The sequence below is a fragment of the Cygnus atratus genome, chromosome 1 (genome assembly GCF_013377495.2).
Source record: "Cygnus atratus isolate AKBS03 ecotype Queensland, Australia chromosome 1, CAtr_DNAZoo_HiC_assembly, whole genome shotgun sequence".
NCBI classification, from domain to species: Eukaryota; Metazoa; Chordata; class Aves; order Anseriformes; family Anatidae; genus Cygnus; species Cygnus atratus.
Window position 1 is genome coordinate 120,808,238 of NC_066362.1, and position 19,102 is coordinate 120,827,339.

At 36.3% G+C, this 19,102-nt stretch overlaps 1 protein-coding gene across 1 annotated transcript in view; it reads left to right on the forward strand.

Moving 5' to 3' along the window:
* DMD (dystrophin) overlaps window positions 1–19,102 on the forward strand; it is a 1,075,555-nt gene that overhangs the window by 115,968 nt on the left and 940,485 nt on the right. The window contains 1 exon segment of the mRNA XM_035542302.2: window positions 2,603–2,664. Within this exon segment, the coding sequence (XP_035398195.1) occupies window positions 2,603–2,664 (62 nt within the window).

Below are 19,102 nucleotides of genomic sequence, written 5' to 3' on the forward strand. Positions count from 1 at the left end.
ACTGCAATAAGGGTATTCAGGATCTACGCAGTGTTTTGTATTTAGACTTACCTGAAGATTCACCTGCTATTCTGTAATTCTTCCAGCTTGAAAGAAAAGAAGTAAACATAGTATATCACCCTGGAGCAGCTGAAGGAATTACCTGCCTGGCCCCTTGATTATTCTTATTGCCTCGCAGTAAAAACACCTGCAAGGACATTCATCGGGTGGTTGCTAAAGGATCTGTTATAAGGCACAGCAGCATGAAAGTAGCAGCTGAGCGTTCTTGGCACATCTCTACAGCACCCAGACAAATGTCATTTAGCTTCCCCATTCAGTATTCAATCCATAAATCTGGGTTAGGAGAACATCTTTTTTTGGAAAAAAAAATAAAATAAATAAATCTTGCTTGCTGTGGGGAAATCGTGCAGGGCACTAACAAAAGATTGGCTCTTTTTTTAGGTTAGGAGGCTGCTACTAACAAATTGCCGTGCTGTAAACTTGTCAGAGCAAGCATCTAGAGATAAAAGTGCTTGAAATTATCTCTATATAAAAATAACAACAATGGAAGAGATTTGTGTTTGTGAAGGTAGCAAAGCTTGCCTGAACTTTGAAAAAGTTTCAAACGTTCAAATTTGGGGTTTAGTTCTCCTTTTCCTCACGAGACCCTTTTATTATTATTATTATTAGCTCAATAGACATGAATTAGTTGGTGGTTAGCAGTTCAGTCTCTGGCATAGATCTTTGTAGAAAAATGAAGAACAAAACAAACTCACGCTGTTACTGTATACAGTATAGTATCCTGGGGTGGAAATGAAAAAGGTTGGATACAAGATGTCAGGTAGGTATTTTTGACTCTCCTTTTCCCTGTTAAATACCACATGTTCTTCTTCTACCTTATTTTAAGGTTGCATCTGGTGTTTTTTATTAGATATGATTAAATAGAAATAGCTATCTATATGTAATATTTTATATGAAGTTGCTGAAGAAGGCTGTAATACAATATCAGGTTGAATATGTATCTTTCACCAACAAAATACATCTTCCGTCTCCCATCTTCTGCCTGTGTCACATGGCTGGAAGAAGTCAAAATTTCTACAGTAAACAGTTTACTTACAAAGATGGAAGTGATGCTTGTGGGGAAAAGTAAAACTTAAGCAGCTTTAGCATCATTAATTACCAAAAGCATGGATCTCTTACACATCTTGTTTCTTTCTTACAAAGCAAGCAGTGTATGTATATAATGCCAATGTATATATATAATAGCCAACTTTTATGAAATGTTTTCAGTAATACATCATAAATCTTTTCACTCATGATCCTCTGATAGCAATTAGAATCTGCTCCACCCTGCATGCAGAAGTTTTTTTCATAATGAAATAGCAGTCTTAGTATTATTTTTCTCATGAGTATGTTGTACAGCTGAGAAAGGAAAACATCATTGTTGAAAGGCACCTTTAAAGTCTGAAGTGAGGTTTTAAGAACAAAAGATATATTTGTATCATAAAGATTTGCCTTGAATTGTCTCCTTGGAGGGTGGGGGGAGAGAAAGCTAAGTGCATTATTAATGCTGTGCATATCTCGTATAGCTCATCCATACCTGTCTTTCAAATTCAGTTGAATACATTAACATTATTAGTTGCTGAACATTTCAGATGGGAGTTTAATATCCCTTTTTATTTAAGAAGTGTAGAGAATTTTACTGCAAACCAAAAGATGGTGAGCTTTGTTCTACTATAAGCATTCTGCAGCCTTTTCTACATATGCCCTTTACTTCTAATTTGGTTTGACATTGCCATAAAAAGAGGTCTGCTTTTTTGTTTTATTTCAGAGATGATGTCTTATAGATCTTTTTGAGCAAATGCTTATTAGGTTCTAAGATGAAGGCATCTTTCTTTTTCTACATAAAATACATCAGAATTCTACCTCTGTGTGTCGAGTTCCATTCTGTATCACAACTGTACTCATGGTTTAGATATCAATATAGTCAAGGTCTGAGTTCATCATCTCCCTCTACAATATATATATGTATATTTTAATTAAAGAATTGGGAGTGAACTTTATGTATAGTTGAATAAATGAGTGTTTGGTTGTTTTTTCTTCTTCCAGCGGAGGGGAAATATTTAATAAAGCATAACAAGTAAATAACTGAAGGCAGAAAAGTTAAGGGATGACGGGGCTGTCATTGTGGTCCAGAAGACTGCACTTCACCAGGAAATATGAACTAAGCATATAAACTTGCTATTTTAAGTACTTGCTATTTAAGTGCAGTAGAATAATTTCCTGGTGCCACAGCCACTGGGTAACGTGTTTTATTACAATTTGGAAAGGATATGTCAGGTCCTACTGCAACATGTTACCTTCCAGCAGAAAAGATACCACAGAATGGGTGAGAGGAGACAGGGATATACATCTTAGAACCAAACCATGACTATAAGGGACCTGTAGGCTTTTAAAAATATATTGATGCAAATGTAAAGGAAGAATACATCCAAACAGGTGCCCTGAATTTGTCTGAATTATTATTAGTAACATTACTACAAACCAAGACTGAAACTTTAATCTATAATAGTGTAATATTTTGTTGAATAATTCTAATAAGTGCTTTACTTTTCTCTGGCAGATGAACGGGAAGATATTCAAAAGAAAACATTCACAAAATGGATAAATGCACAGTTTGCTAAGGTAATTAATTTCTTATTATTATTTAGAAATCAAAATATATTTTGTGTATTTTTCAAAAAAAAAAAAAAAGAGGAAGAAAAAGAAAAAAATATATTCTTCCACGGAGGCTTATTTTTCAATATAACAATGATAAATTGCAGGTATTACTGAGCTCAGCTGACTGATTTATTAGAAACAATGTTCAAGTTTTATTACCTTGATTTCAGTAGGAATTGAAATGTAAGAAGCCATCATCTACTCAAACAGCTGTCTGCCCAGATTTACTTTGCCTTTTCTCAAACTAGTTACACAGATACCTTATTGTTTCTTGGACTCCTTTGTTGTATTCTTAATATACCAAGGAGTTTCTTCTGTTGGGCCTGTCTTTTCTTGTTTCTAGTTGCAATCACAAATTTAACAAAACCATATGAGTTGGGAAGGAGCAAGGTCAAAGATAAGAGGTGTGATTAAGTCAGCAAATGATGGAAGTTGATTATAATATGTTTTGAAATAGTTGCCTTTTGTGAACTCTTACAGAATGGTAAAGATCTGGAAAAAAAAAAGAACAAATAACTACTTAATTAAGAGTTCCCTCCCCCTCAGTAGTATATAATAATTCTATCTTTAATAACAGGTAAAAAATGAGCTCAAGCTATTAATTTGATTAAAGATTTTTGAAGTTCATGGCAGATAATTACCAAACTGTATTTGCCAGTAATAAAATAAATCAACCCTATAATCTGTAATTTTATCTGCTAGGGAATAATTGGCGATAGAGAATAATGAAATAGTGGCTGTGGTATATTTTGCGTTTAGTCTGGCTTTTGATTATGTCCCATCTGATTCTTCTCATTAAAAAAGAGTAGTAAGATAGCCACCATAATGCTGAAAAACATGCCCAGCAGTGGTGCAGTCAAACAAGGAGTCCCACATGACTTTTCCATGGTCTGGAGCATTTCCTAATAGTGACTCAAGTGGTTTAGACAGCATACATTTGTGTTCAGCATCTTTACAGCAGAGATATCTAGCAGTTTGGAGGAACGGATTAGGATGAAATACAGTCCTGAAGAAATGGTCTCAATCGATTGATGAATTATGAGACAAGTGTGAAGTATTATATGTAGGACAGAAGTAAAATCTATGCATATAGAAAGGGGAATAACTGTGCAGGCAATAATAAAGCAGAGAAAAGCTCTGGGAAGTGCAGTGAATCACAAACAAAATGAGTCACCAACATGGTACTATTGCAAAAAGGAGGGGAAAAAAAAAAAAGCAAATTTATTATGGCTGTGATAATGGAAGTGCTTGACAGAGGGTGAGAGGGTGAGAGTTGTAATTATTTTATTTTACTTGGCAAGAGTGAGGCTTTAGCTTGAATAATGTACTATCTCGGTCTTCTACATACAAAGAAATAGCCCCAGCAGCAGTCATCTGATCTAAGCTAATTTGAAATGGATTGCCAGTTAAGCTTTGTTATGGTCACAGAAATTGTCACAGGAAACTAAAAGTAACCGTTGCTTCTACATCTGAAGAAAATGTGATGTTCTTTAGAATGTTACTTGCTTAGAAATGGCTGTTTTACAGAATAGCAAAGCTTGTAATTACTGAGGAAATCTAGTGCAAGTCTGCAGAAGAGGAACGAGAATTATGAAGGTTTTTAATTCTATGACCTATGAGCAGATGTTGTCAGTGTTAAGACTTGACCCAGTCATCTGAATGATCTAGATGTATTTCCTCCAATTCTAGTTCAGTGGAGCATATTTTAGCTACCTTTCAGTTCAATTCTATAAATAGTATTTATAGGTATATCTGAACTTGAGTTCAAAAACATCCAAGAGAAGTGCTAATCTCCCTCTACTTTATTGGGACTGTGAGGAAGGTCTCCTAAACAGTATGGTTCAAATTTTACTCTGCCTCATGTGTCACCTGTGTTTTGGACAGGGTCTTTCTACTTTAACAATCTATGGAGGAAAACAAAACAAACAAACAAAAGAAAAGATCTTTAAATCTTGGACAAATTGATCTCATCCTACAAAATCATTATGCATAACACCAAAATAGTTTCAGAATAGCCAGTCTGAAAAGGGAAATTGCGTGTGTCTGGTAAGCTTGGTAATACCTGTTAGCTGCCTGTGTGGTATACGTGCAGAAAGCATGGTTTGCTCCTCAGTACAGTCATAGACCATGCAAGTTCTATTTCTGTCTCGGATTTTCAGGAGAGAAATACAGGAGGCCCTGCCTGTATTCTGCTGTAATATAGTCAATAGCTGTGCAGTATCTTGGGACTGTGTTTCTCCCTCTTCTAAAGACCAAGATGTCTTGGGATAGGTGGTCTTCAGGACATCAACGTGAAATTTCACTTCTTGTGAAATCTACAGTTTATACCCCCTTCTTCTCCTGACCTATTTTTGGTGATTCAAATCCATCCCTGTTTCTAGTTGTGGAATTGATTTCAGTTAATGGGCTACTCCTGGTTAACAACTTCTCATCATTGTTAGCTTTGTAAAAGTACAATTAATTGTAGAATTGGTTTACATTCACTTCCATGTGGTTGTAGAGGTGCTCTCTTAAGAAAATTGACATAAGGGGTCTGAATTAAGACAGAAGAATATATCATGTCACTCACTTATCTTTGAATAGTGTAATCCAGGTCACTAATCAACTGTAAGATATTTAGGGTTGAATGAAATTGTTTTTAATTTCCCCCAGCCTACTGTTTTTTAAAACAAGCAAACAAAAAACTACTTATGGAGTCAAAGTAAAAACATAGTTGTGAATGCTCTAGATCTTAATTTGTGTTGAGTCTGCACTGCACTACCCCAAAGATTGTATTCCTTTCTTGGAAATTCAGTCTATAGACTAGTAGTCTATAGACTGCTAGTGCCTCTGTATGCTTATTCTTTCACTAAGCTTTGAAAATGCTCATGTTTGCAAGCCGTTTTCACTAATGTAAATGCTAGTGTAAATGAAAATGATGTTTCTAATATGAGGAATAGTAAATTGTTGAAAAATAATTTTCCAGTATATGTTATTAGCATAACCTAAGAACCCATGTATATTTACATGGGGGAAAAACAAACAAACAAAAAAACAAAACACCACACTTGTTCAAATCATAGGCCTGGAGGAAAGTAGTAGTTCTTTTTCTGGCCACGCATGCAGTGACTCTGTAGTTGGAACATGTGTATCTACTTCAAACTCAGAAGCTCTCAGTTCAGCAATGAACTTGTAGGTAAGGAATCTAGTCTGTAAAATGAGATCTGTAAAATCCCTCAACCACATCTTTGCACATCTTTGCACATCCATGATGTGCAGACCCCAAAAACCTCTAGAGTCCAAAAAGTCCATGAAAGGGTACCTAGGAAAAGGTAGCAGAACTGTCAGCAAGATTACAATTGCTGTGGATGAAGCCATGTCTCTTCTCATACTTCTGTTCGCTTGTTGAATGGGGTGCTCTAAAATGAAAAACTGGGAAGAATGCAATTACAGGTCTCTCTTCAACAGCTTTGCAAAAGAGTAGGTTACTCTCTAATGCCTACTCCTTTTACTAGCCAGAAATTGGATTATACAGAAAATCTGTGCATTAAAGATTGCAGTATGTGACTCATCTAAATAAGCAACTCATCAGTGTTTCAATAAGACAGGCCAAAAGTTGGCTTTTAATGTTCGTGAGACAAAACACTTAGTAATTCAAAACTATAGGAGAAATTGAAGAATGTAATCCAAGAGACCTTTGTATTTTCCCTGTTCTAACCGTAGACACTTGCATGATTTTCTTTAGTGATACCTTCTTGATTTACAATCTAAATGGCATTCAGTAGCTTGAAACTCAAAGCAACTTTAAACACGTGGAGCATATTACTTTAATATTTTATTCACAAAGAGATTCTCTTTGTCCTCAAAAGAATTTTATTTATAAAGTAATGAGGTTCTGCAGGGTTTACATAAGGGTAGCACAGGAACATATTATAACCTAGTTTTTAATAATAGAACTATAATTAGAACTTTCATAAAATATATTTCACGTCCTGGATAATATAGCTTTTGCTCAGATTCCAAACTTTTAAAATTTGAAATAATGAAAGTGAATCACAGAATCTTAACTATGTTTTTGGGGAGAATGCTAAAATGTCAGGAGCCTTCAAGTGTAGCAACTGTCTGATGGAACTCTGAAACATGCACAACTGTTACTGTAACAATGCCTCTACCATATTTTAAATAAGCTTGTGTGGCCTTGCTGGTTAAACATTTTTAGTTGTTCATTGCATAATAGGCTTCAAAATACAAAGCATTCCTGAAGATAGAAATGTTCTTTATTTTCATGTAGGAAAGAGTCTATAAATAACAAAATTCCAGGACCAAAAACAAAACCAAACAAACAAAAAGACACAGAAAAGGAAATATATAAATATATAAATATATAAATATATAATATAAATATATAAATAAATACTGGTAATTTATTTTGTTCCCTCACTATGGAAAAGGTGTTTCAAAGTACTGACAATTTTAATAACAGCAATAAAAGGATCTGTTCTCAGTACAGACAAGACAATCTGCTAAACAAGGTCAATTTTGGTAGCTTCAATTTATGTTATACCCTTATGGATAACTTGAGTTTTCTGAACTTATTTTCAACAGCTTACCCTGTAAGTGGGTTTCATAAAAGGATGGTAGTTTGTGAATGAATTTTCAACATTTTAAGCTGCAGTATCAAAAAACAGATGTTCATAAAATCACTTGTAAATTCAGAAGTTTAACCATGTTGTCCACATTTCTGCTAGAAAATGGTAGAAAATTCCACTACATAAGGAAGACGTTATATATGACAGTGCATTTTTTCATGCAAACACTGGAATAATTAATCTTCAATGAGGTAGAGTCAAAAATCAGAGAATGATAGATTTTTAGGGAGAAAAAATGAGGTAATTTTTGATAGTTTCTGTACCTCATGTTTTGGTTTTCCACTGTTGTTACTGAATAAGGTAGAATATGAAAATAAATTTAAAGATACCCAGTATTTCATTACTGAGCTTCAAGGAAAACCAAGACTCTTCAGTAAGTAATCATTGTAGTGGAAAACTGAAACTATGAAAAATGGCATCTTTTTATAAGCAGATGGAAATACTAGGAAAAAAAAGGCGTGGTTTGTGTGGTGACTATGAAATTAGATTCCTATTATTGTAGTAATTGTGTGAAGAAACATAATGAAGACATAGCCTGTGTCAAAGATAGCCAGGTTGACAGCCTAATTTATGATACAGGTGGCTAGTACAGTAACACTCACTAAAACAAAATACGTTTTTTGCTCATTAAGTTGTTTGAATATTAGCTAGATGGTTTATGCAGGGATAGCACAAACTGAGAAGGGTACAATACTCTCAATGTTAGTCAAACCACATAGCAGTCTAAATACTCTCCTAATTACCCTGTGTTCATATGTGGATTATATGATATGAGGTGAGGGTTGGTCGCAGTTCTTCCTCTGCTCTTGAGTTCATGGACAACCTGAAGTTATTCAAGACTCCTGTTCACTTGAGTGGTTTCTTGAGATTGTAGCTTAAATGCCTTCTACAAATCACACAATGAAAACGATTGGCACAAATGAAATGTTTACTGACTTTTTGAGGAAGTATGTCAAATATTTAAGGTACAGAGAGACTGAACTTCCCTTAGTCTGATATCTGATAGAGAAATTTGCACTGCTGCTTTTGCTTACACACCTGCCCGGTTTTCTGTGTTATCATTAAAAATGACATCAAATTAAAACAAATAAAAAAAGACACTTGTGACAAAGTGAACTCGAAGAGACGCAGGGTTGGAAGCAGTCTGTTGAAGAGAACAGAGTAGTCTGGTGGGGAAGAGAATAGTTTAATCTGTAATTTATGTGAAAATATGTTAGCCACTATGGCTAATCTACTCCAAACTTCACCAGTTTAAATTCATCACTTAAGCTACATTTTTGGACTACAATTAATAATCATGAAAAGGAGCTGGAAGGGGGCTGGCAATGAATCACAAACAAACAACAACAAAAACAAACAAACAAACAAAGAGGTTTAGAAGGTTCACTATTTATCCTGTGCAAACTACTATCTTGACGATTAACCTGTAGGTCAAATGAAGACAGCTGCTTAGATGGGTTAGTGAGCAGTAGGAAAATTAAAATTAAATATTGTATTTAGGGTTCCATATCAGTGTGCTCAAGCTTCATTGATATCTGGTGGCATGTTGTGTTTTGTAGAAGCAGAACAGTAGTCACATATGCACTTCTAAGAGGGGACTGGCAAAGAAGATCCATAATTTTCACATATAAGAATAATCAGTAGGGTATGCAGGTGGTGTTGGATTTCAGTTTTTAGAACTGATTTCTAACTAGTGCATCACCATTGCCTTTGCAGGATGATCTTCAATATCATTGTAGAGAATTTCAGAAAAGTTAATTCAGAGAGCTGTGATGATCTAGCAATTTACAAGCATTTATTGCTCTCACAAAAGCCTATCAGAGAAACAGAGTGAATAAAACTTTCCTAGCTCCACATCGCCACATATTAGCCTGCAGTCATTCCCAGCCAAAAACATTTGCATCTAGCTAATTATTTATACAGTGTGTTGAACCAGTACCTGACACTGCAGTGTAGATGTCCCCTCAATCTGCCTAATTCATCCAGCCTTTTGACAGTTTCTCAGCTAAACCACAGAAACCAGAGTGAGCTCTTCCTACATTGCCTGATACTCTGTTCAAGTGGAATTAAGAGTCAGGAGGTATCTGAACACTTTGTGTTTACTTATTTACATATTTTAACAAATGCAAACTAGTCTCAATTGCATTCATTCTCAATTACAGAATTAAAAAAAAAAAAAAAGGCTTGCTCTTTTAAGTTGAGGTAAAAGTCTTATGGAGAAATGTTGCATTTCTCAAGTCATGAAGTAGAATGTATTGTAATTTTACTGCATATTCATAATATGGATTGCTTTAAAAGCTTCTGGGTTTGTGCTTATATCCATTTCCTGATTTGGGTCAGTGGCGTTATGCTGAATTTCACCAAAAAAAAACAAAGTTGTGCTCTATTCAACAAAGGAGCACAGATTTGGAGATAAATGTCAAGGAACATTGGATATCCCATGTAAGATAAATTCAGGCATCATTTTATATATTCACCTCTTATTAATCAAGAATTCCGGGACAAACAAAGATAGACTGTTAGTAAAACCCTGACATTGCATCTGTGGTGAAACCCTGATCAAACCTTTAATGGCAGCATACTAAAAGTGGATACAGTAGGTGTTGGCTGAACCATAAACTAAGCATTGGTAATACCTGCAGAAAACTGTCAGAAAATCGTACAAATTTAAAATTGCATCATGTTTGTAGTAAATCCAAAAAACTTACAATTCATATTATTTGTTATTGGTAAGACAGCAAGATTGATATTCATCTATCCTAAATACCCAATTAGTCTGTTCAGTTTTGTTCTCTGTTGACAGCCTTTTAAGATGCTTCTCACAGTGAAGGTGATGAGCAAGAGTAGTTTAGTAAGGTGGGAGCCAAATGACTTTCCTCTTCTACATTGTGGCAAATAACCAGAACTCTCATTGAAGATTAATAGTGCTTAACTTTGCTTTTCAGCTCTGTGTGATCAACACTACCCTTGGGATACATGGTGTTTTAAAATACCAGACTTCCTTATGCCAATAATCTTTTTATAATACGTCTTGCAAGAGCACACCAAAGGTCTATCATGTCTATTCTGTGTTATTAAAGCAACAGCTTTTCATCTTTGTTTGAAGCTAAATGTTGTTTAAAATCAGTATAGAAAGCACATTTGCATTGTGAAGTGTTAAATTATTTTCCTTTTTTGGATGTCTCCAGAATACACAAGCAAGTGTCAGGAAAAGCACAGGCTCAGAATTATTTGCTATTTTTTATAGTAAACTTCCTGTTAGGTGTCCATATTTTGCATCTTTTTTTTTTTTTCCTAATGTTGCAACAAGATGGTATGCATGCTGTGTGAATATTTACTATGTTTCAAGTCAGTTTTCTTTGGAATGAAAAATAACTTTTAATTAATTATAAAATGCTTTTTAAGGTAATATAAATGGCAATATGTCCATTTATTTTACTCAGAATTTTATTCTAGAACTCTACTATGTATGAATATACTTTTATAGATTTTTGTATGAATTTAGCATGAATGGAAGTTAAGGACACTTTAGAGGCACAAGCATCTTCTGCATGTAACGTCACCTCTGTGTACAAGCTTTCAAATTTGTAATGTTGATGACTTCTTACATTTTGTTTCCGATATCATTTTTATCTCGTTGGAAAAATACTAAGGGCACGTCTCCTTTATCAATTTAATATTTATCAATATTTAAGTCTGCCCAATCTACATAGGCTTGGATGCTGTCAGGGAATAAAATACAGGATGAATCCCTTTGCATTTACTCTGAAAACAAGGAACACCAGAAGTCGCTTGGTGTCTCAATGCAGCATGACAAAAACAAAGCACTGTTTAAGAGGGAGGTCTTCTCTATTTCAACATCAGAAGTGCAAGCTGCATGACCCACTGCGGCAGTCACTCAGCTGGAGGTGCCTTTAAAACTGTCAGTACCAGTCCCTTGCACCGAAAACCCAGAAGGTACAAAAATGTATTTGGTTATGCTTCAAAGGCTCAACAACAGATATATGAAGTAAACAAAAGACTAATGGGACTCTCTGTATTGTTTGTGGATGTGTTTTCTTATTTTTAAAAAGCTAGTGTTCAAACAGCAGAGGTGTTGCTACGTATGTGGGAAGGGACGGGGTTCTCAAATGCTTTTCTTCCATAACATTCTCCCTTTGCCAGGAGACTTTACATCTTTGCCTGCTTTTTTTTCCCCAAACGTCTAAAGGACTGCAATTAAACAAGACAGCTCTTGGAGAGCAGATTCTTTTCACTTTGATGAAAAGTGAAACTTCTCCTTCCACTCTATTATCTGCGGGTCTTTCGGCAGGCTCAGGGAGCGTAGTTACTCACCGTGTCTCTCAGAGGACCCTTTGCTTGCAAGCTCGGAGCAGCTCTGCTCCCTTGACTGCACAAGCAGGGACATGTTTTCTGTGCTTTCCCTTCACATGCTTAAATTCAAAACTAGCTACAGTTCAGGAGCAGCTCTTCCTTGTGGAGTGTGGGGGTCTGTCTCCACCAGAGCTTTATGTCCACCTCAGAGCCTGACCCTGGTGGTGGCCATGCAAGCTCCTGGCAGGGCACCAAGGCCACCTTGTGTTTCTCCACAACTGCCCTCAGTGGGGAAACCTCCAGCAGTTAGAAAGCATTACAGCTGTCGCTGCTGCAGCCTAGCCACTGAAGATGATGTAATACTCTTGGTATCTTTTCTTTGCACATATAAAGGTTGTGTTTCTTTTTGGAATCAAATTTTAAGGCTTAAAATGTTTTCCACTGTAGGTGACTTCCCTTCCAAAACACGTGAAAGCAAATTATCTTAAACAATAAGCATTTGCCTGACCACACATTTTCAGTGTTAGAAACGTCTGAGCGAATACAGAATACATATTAAACATTTCTAAAATAATGTAGTATGCCAGACCTTTAATTTGAAATTTCAGAGGAGATTAGTGGAAGTAGGAAGCTTGACTAAAATATATACACTTTTATTATGTTAAAATCTTTTGTCTTTGCATTCTTGTTTTTGTAGCCATTCTTGCAGAATATCAAAGGTTCCCTCAGATGCATTAAACATGCCAAAGCAAGCAAAACAATCACTACTGTTAGCAATAGAGGGCACTGGACTTTCATTTCTAATATATCTTACTGGAGAAGAAAATACTCAAGTTAAATCCACTGTTTTCCTGCTCAGATTTGGACTTGCACCACATAGTCTGTTATTCAAATACTCATATATTTTTACTGCACTGTAAGTCAAAAGTATTAATCTAAATAAAACTAAATAGAAACCTATTCTCTTGAAATTATTTTTGTGTAAGTATCTTGGGGTTGGAGGAGCAAGCTAAATATAGCACTACAATATTGGTCTCAGTGGTGCATATGTCTTGCTTGCAAATTTGTAAACATTTACAAATTTGCATGATTGTTGCTGGCAGTAGACATCATCATTTCCATGCTCAGAATTCATTACCATTACATCTAATCATCTTCAAAACCTCCAAAGCAAAACTCTTCATACAGGCAAATAAAACTTTAGTGAATTTATACTCATGCTGAAAGTTCAAAAATAAAAACATGAGAAAACAGCATTTTGTTTGAACCCACTTACTTTATATTATGTAAATACACTGAAGCTCAAGCAAATCATACAAACCATTCCTCCTATCTGCAAAACATGCATCACATTCAATGGAGAGGGGAAAAGAGAAAGTACAAGCACGTACACTTAGGAGTGGGGCACCTATCCAGCATACATCCTTGTCTCAGTGTCACGGCACGCTAGTCAGTGAGGCTGAAAGTCAGGGGGTAGCTTGTCAGCTACTAGCCTAGCTGCATGCTGTAGCCCACAGGTGGGACCTCTGGTGAGCCACTGCCCTCCCTGCTGCTGTGTATCATTGTTAAAACTTCTGCCTGAGGTCCTAAGTATATCCTGTGCTCTCAGCCAGTGTCACTTCTTTCAAGGAGCTGCCTTTGAAATCAGGAAGTTTGGCCACTCCTCCTATGTGTATGAATGCATGAAATATTTTTCAACAAGAACGTCTTAAAAACAAAACTCCCCAAACTCCAAAAGACTCAGTTTTAGACAGACTGCATTCATGTTATAGAGTGCATTTTTGGATTTTGATGTTTCAATGCTGGTGATGATTAGATGGTTCTCAGTTCTGTAAGTACTTACGTTTTTATGTACTGCTTTCTTTATTATGCTTTTAATACCTGTGTTGCGCACAAAGAATTTTTATGCCTTCAAAGGATATACTGATGGACATGATTTTATACCTGCATCAAACTCAACTTTTACTGAGGTTAATTTCTTTAAACCGCGTGCCTGTATTTTAGGTCCTACTGTGGCATGAAAACATAAAAGATGATACTATAAAAGATGTTCCTCTGGTAGAAGGACATTATTAGAAATAATAATTTTATTTGTACGTGGTTGCAAATAATTTTATCTGCTCAAGACCTTGTATATTTATTTTTACATCTCAAGGTGCTCAGTCAGATCTTGGTGTTTCTGGCCCAACACCTCAAGACTATGTGTAACTGTTACAGCTGCTTTACTCTGTTCTTTCTCTGATCATATGTATGGGCTCTTTTGAAAGGGAAAGACTGTGACCTTGCACATGATATCTGCAGTTATTTCTCAGCAGCAGTGGTAAAATTGATGCAGTCACCCTATTAAGTCTTTGCTTAGAGAATTAGGCATTTTAAAAAAAAAAAAATCCTCTTTTTTTTTTTTTTCAGCTCTGGAAAGGTTACCTGATTTGTAAATCTTTTTTTCTTGTTTCAGTATCCCAGTCCAATTAAATATTGATATTCACATCACTGACTTTGCTAATACTTTCAGTTTTTTCAAAGATCTACATGACAGGTGTTATTACACAGAATAGCCATTTTTCTTTTCTATTCTCTTTTCATAGTGTGTTTGATTGATTTGCCAGTTTAAACCCATCACATTTACTTCCTGGTAATACTAGTGGCAAGCACACACAGCTGAGTTAAAAGTAGGATACTTTTAGTGTTCTCAAGTACTTAGCATTGGTTCTATTGAAATTAGGTGTTTAGAGAAGACATTTTTCTCAAATCATCTTAAAAAATAAAAAATACCTTTATATAAGGTTATCAGATGTGGCTTTTTACCATCTCATCTGCTTTGGGATACTGAAACAGCTTTCAAGAAATTTCTTCTAGTATTTTTGCATAAGGGAAAGACCAGTACATCCCTTTTTTGATATGTTGTGATCTTTAAGCTTCAGCTTAGAAGCAAGTTGAGCAGTGCTGTCTGTCGTAATTATTGATATAGACTAAATGAGCATTTGTATTCTTACCTGACTGTATCTTTGCCATATAAATGCTAAATATTACTTTTATATACTATATTAAAAGCTATACTTACGCCTGGTAAGAGTTAGGAGTAAATGTTGCATCTCCTTGAGGCAGTTAAAAATAAAAAAGACATTCCTCATAAAGTGAAAATTATATCTAGATAAGTAAAACAGAAAAAGACTGTCTCTGGAAAGTTGCAGTTAATACAAGAGTTTAAAATAAGATTTTTTTAATGCTTTATTATTATTTTTTGGGGAAAACTTTTATGCTAAGAGTTTAAAAATTAATAAAACCAGCATTTTCTAATACCTCACTTGCAGGAAACATGCCAGGGAGTCCATAGCAGGCTACTAGATGATCAGCCTTTTTCAGTCATGCACACATGAATCACACTGACTCACCTGTGTACTGACCGCACAACCCACCACCTTTTCAGCCATCAGTGGCAGCTGGCAATCATGGTCTCCCATGTGGCCCAGCAGGTGACGGAGTGATGGTGCCCACGCTGCTGGCGGTGGTGGGTGAGTGCAGGTGACCCCAAGGTGCACTCTTACCAAGTTGGACCTGGCTCCACACACACAGCTTCTCACACTGGTGGCTGGCTCTACCCATGATCTCCTCCAGGGTCTCTGAATGTGATCTGCTATGGTTAGTCCTTACTTTGGTGATCTCTGGTCTCACGTGGCGTCACATAGGTCCCCCAGTTGGATATTTCCTCATTCATCTTGCCATGATTTTATCCATTGTCATTGTTTTCCACCAGGTGATGTGTTAAATCACCTTAAGGGCTAACAGTTGCTTTTTGTTGGTAGTGGTGGACCACTCACATTAAAGCTATGGTTTGCATGAATGTCTGGGGAAAAATTGAGGTGGTAAGGGAAGGCCACAGGTTAGTAGCTGAACTCTTTCTACATTTGCTTACTCTAGAGGAGACAAGGAAGCTTCCTTCATTAGTACATTTCTTTGCACAGCATGATTCTGAGGATCTGTCTTAAGTTCAATGGCATTAGAAGTCACTTCTAAAAGGAATAGAAGTACAAAATTGCAGCAAAGAGTGGATCTAAGGAAACATATATAAAGCTGTAAGCCATTAACTTTGTTTGCAATCTGTGGCTTATTTAAACCTTGTAACCAAAAAATGGAGGGTGTTAATGATGCTATGCACTTGGGGAGCTATAAACAACTGTTTCTATATGTGGCAGTAATGGTGCAAATTTAGACACATTTCACAATTGCATTAATTCTTCAGAGGAGTCAGTACTAATACATACATGCAAGTGATACAGAAAAAAAGTGAGTATCTGTAAATATTTTGGTATTTTCCTCTTGAAAAGATGAAATGAAAAAGACCTTGTGTTTCAAAAAGCTCTTTGCTGTAAGACAGAAAACAAAGGATAGAAATGAAGTCAGCTCACACAATGGAGAAAGATCAGCAGTGGAGTTGCATGCAAATCTGTGTTGGGATGACAATTATCTGGTAAAGTGATATGGCAGAACTACTGATGATTCAGAATCATTCAGGTCAGATAGCAGGCCTTCTGCAAGCTTTTGGTTGTTTACATGATATTGAGTGGCTAGGTGATTAAATGGCAAATGACAATCAGTACCTGTTTAAAAGAAAACAGAACAAAACAAACAAACAAAAAAACACACAAAAACAGATAACGCTTATGTTGTTTTTACCTTTCTGCATACTATATATCCTAAATGATGTGTTACCACCCAGAGCAGTCTACAATTAGTCACATATCTTTCCCAATGAAGCTCAAAAAAAACTCGTTCACTTAGTTTTTGATCTTTCAAATGATGTCACCATGAAATGTAACTCCATCTTGAATATGCTGAACATTATGGAGTTTAGGAAATTCCTAACCATAATCTCACACAAATTAGGGCATTATTCTGAAACAATATATGATGTACTTCTTGTCCTATTCGTTCATATATTTTTTTTTCTTAAGGGTTCTGTGCTGGCCACCAGCAGAGATGGATGAACTTAGAAGAGCCCTTGGTTTGCCCAAAATAGCAGTTCTTATTTTACCCACTTACAATAATTTTATGCTAATTATGCATTAGAATATTCAAGATTTTTTTTCCCCAGGAAATGAGGATCTCTTCCCACAGTGAGATATTAATGACACTATATTTAGCATAACATCAAAATGGCCCTCCTAGGCATGGAAATACTAATCCAAAAGCTGGAGGCTAGGCTGAGACTCCAGCTGTGACAGAGCAATGTACACGTCCCAACTCACTTCTGGGTGGGTGAGGAAATTCAGCGTGCTGGGAGGCAGGAATGAATGCAGGGCCTGGAGTAGGCACACAACGGCCAGATGCTTTTATCATTACATAAAGTCCAGCTACAAAGAGCCTGGCTCAGGAAGTGGTGTGTGGTGATTTATCCCCTTCACTTGGCCCAGCTCCAAGTGCAGCCCACAAGAAGGCCTGGATCATATCTTCCATTCTGTAGTCTCCCCACTCTTCTATCCACACCAAACATATTCACCCCATCACATCCTTTGGCAGAAATTTAAGGAGAGATTCTACAATGGAAGTCTCTGCTTTGATTCAGGCTCAAACTGAGAAGGGCCACAGGACAGGGGATGAAGCTTGAGCTGATTGTGCCAGATGAAGCAGACTCCTCAAATTTAGGTTTAGACTGGGAAGCCTAGCTGTATCTAGCAAAAATCTGAAGTCATGGATAGGGTGCATTATTTTCAAGAAATGGTAGAGCTGATACAGTACTAAAAATCTGGCAAATACAACTCAGAAATTTAAACAAGTCGTTCCCCTGTTCTGATCACGTAAGAATGATAAACAAATATTATAATGATGGAAATCCAGAAAATGAGGTTGCTGAGATTCAGGATAGAGAAAGCAAAAAAATACAACTCTGAGGTGTCCTTGAGCTTGCATTAAGCAACCAATTCAAAACAATTTTCTTTTTTATTTTTCCTTCTCTAAATACTGTAGAGTTAAGCGTGGAATCCAAAATGGTCCCTACTTGCATACCAGAGCATACTCAAAATGCACTTAATATTCCCATTACACGGTTTGGAGCTCTATTGCGTAATCTTTGATTAAATATCCCCAACTATTAAATGCTTACTTAAACTTGGAGGAAGAAAAAAAAAAAAAAAGTGAACCCTCAAAGCAGAAAGTATCTTCCTTACAAAAAAATGCACCAAAGGTTGTCTTCCCTGAGAATCTAGGATGGTGATGTGATCACTTGGAAATTAATTTTGTCTTTTGATTTAAAAATCCTATTCAATGTGATTTTTAAAAATTGCTTGAATATTGGACACTGTGGCTACTATGTTCTCTTTGTTACTACAGCAGATGTTTTTTCTTAACTTGCCAGGAAATAATGAAAACACACTTGAAAACCTCAACATTTCAGAACCCTAAGTGATATTCAGTAACCTTCTACGCCATGCTAAACTATTCGGTTAGATTTGCCCATTAGCTAAAGGGAGAAGACTAGTATTAAACAAGCTTTGTTTTTTCCCTTGTGCTTTTCTGGTTGATTGAAGATGTATTCAGCTGGTGGGCTGACAGGAAAAGTATATGGAGAAGGTCAAACAGGTCACAAGTGTCTTTTAAATCTTACGTTTCCCAGTTCTGTAAGACTATGAGCAAAATAATAGAAACCATGAGCCTTAATAGAAAAATGTACCCTCTTTATGTTTTTCCTTTATCTCTAAAGAAGAGAAACATATTTAATAGCTTTCTACCCCCTTTCATTTAGCTGCAATATTCTCCTCAATTTATCTAGGTCACTTAGGCCTACATACCAGTTAGATATTTTTAGCTTATTGGTTCTCTTCTACTTCTGGCGAATTGGCCTTTTTGCAATTAAACTTCCTGTCATGATTTTCTATTTCCCTTTTTATTTTTTTCTGGGAGGAGAAAATTAGAGGACAACATCTGACTGGGAAGAGTGGGTCTGTCTTGGTATCCAGTGCAGGTCTCCTTCGGTGTAGAGAATTAGACAAATCGTGATGAATCTGTGTGCATGTACTTTCCTTTATAGGAGTACGTCTACTTGCTTCCCTAGATGAAAAGGCAAGTATGAACTCTGAGGAACTGATCAGTGGGGCACAGCAGGGAGAACTCTGAGCAGGAGTCGGTCATACCATAGGTATGACCACTGAGGCTGCATAACTGATTCATGTGCAGTCAAACCAGTTGTGAGGCTCTGTATGGCACCACGCAACTATGCCCACATTCTCCTGCAACAGGGCACTGCAGTGACTGCTTGTAATACATCTTGTAGTTGTGTATGCAGCGCCAAACACAACAGGCACCTAACTTTGATTAGGCTTATTAGGTATGGCTGTAACACAAACACGGTGATATTCACGCCACCCAGCACTGGATGTGGAACTTTGGCAAAGTATTGCAGAAATTAGCAAGCTTGTCTTCCTAAAATTCCTGTATACAAACAGATGAGAGAGATTAATGTATTA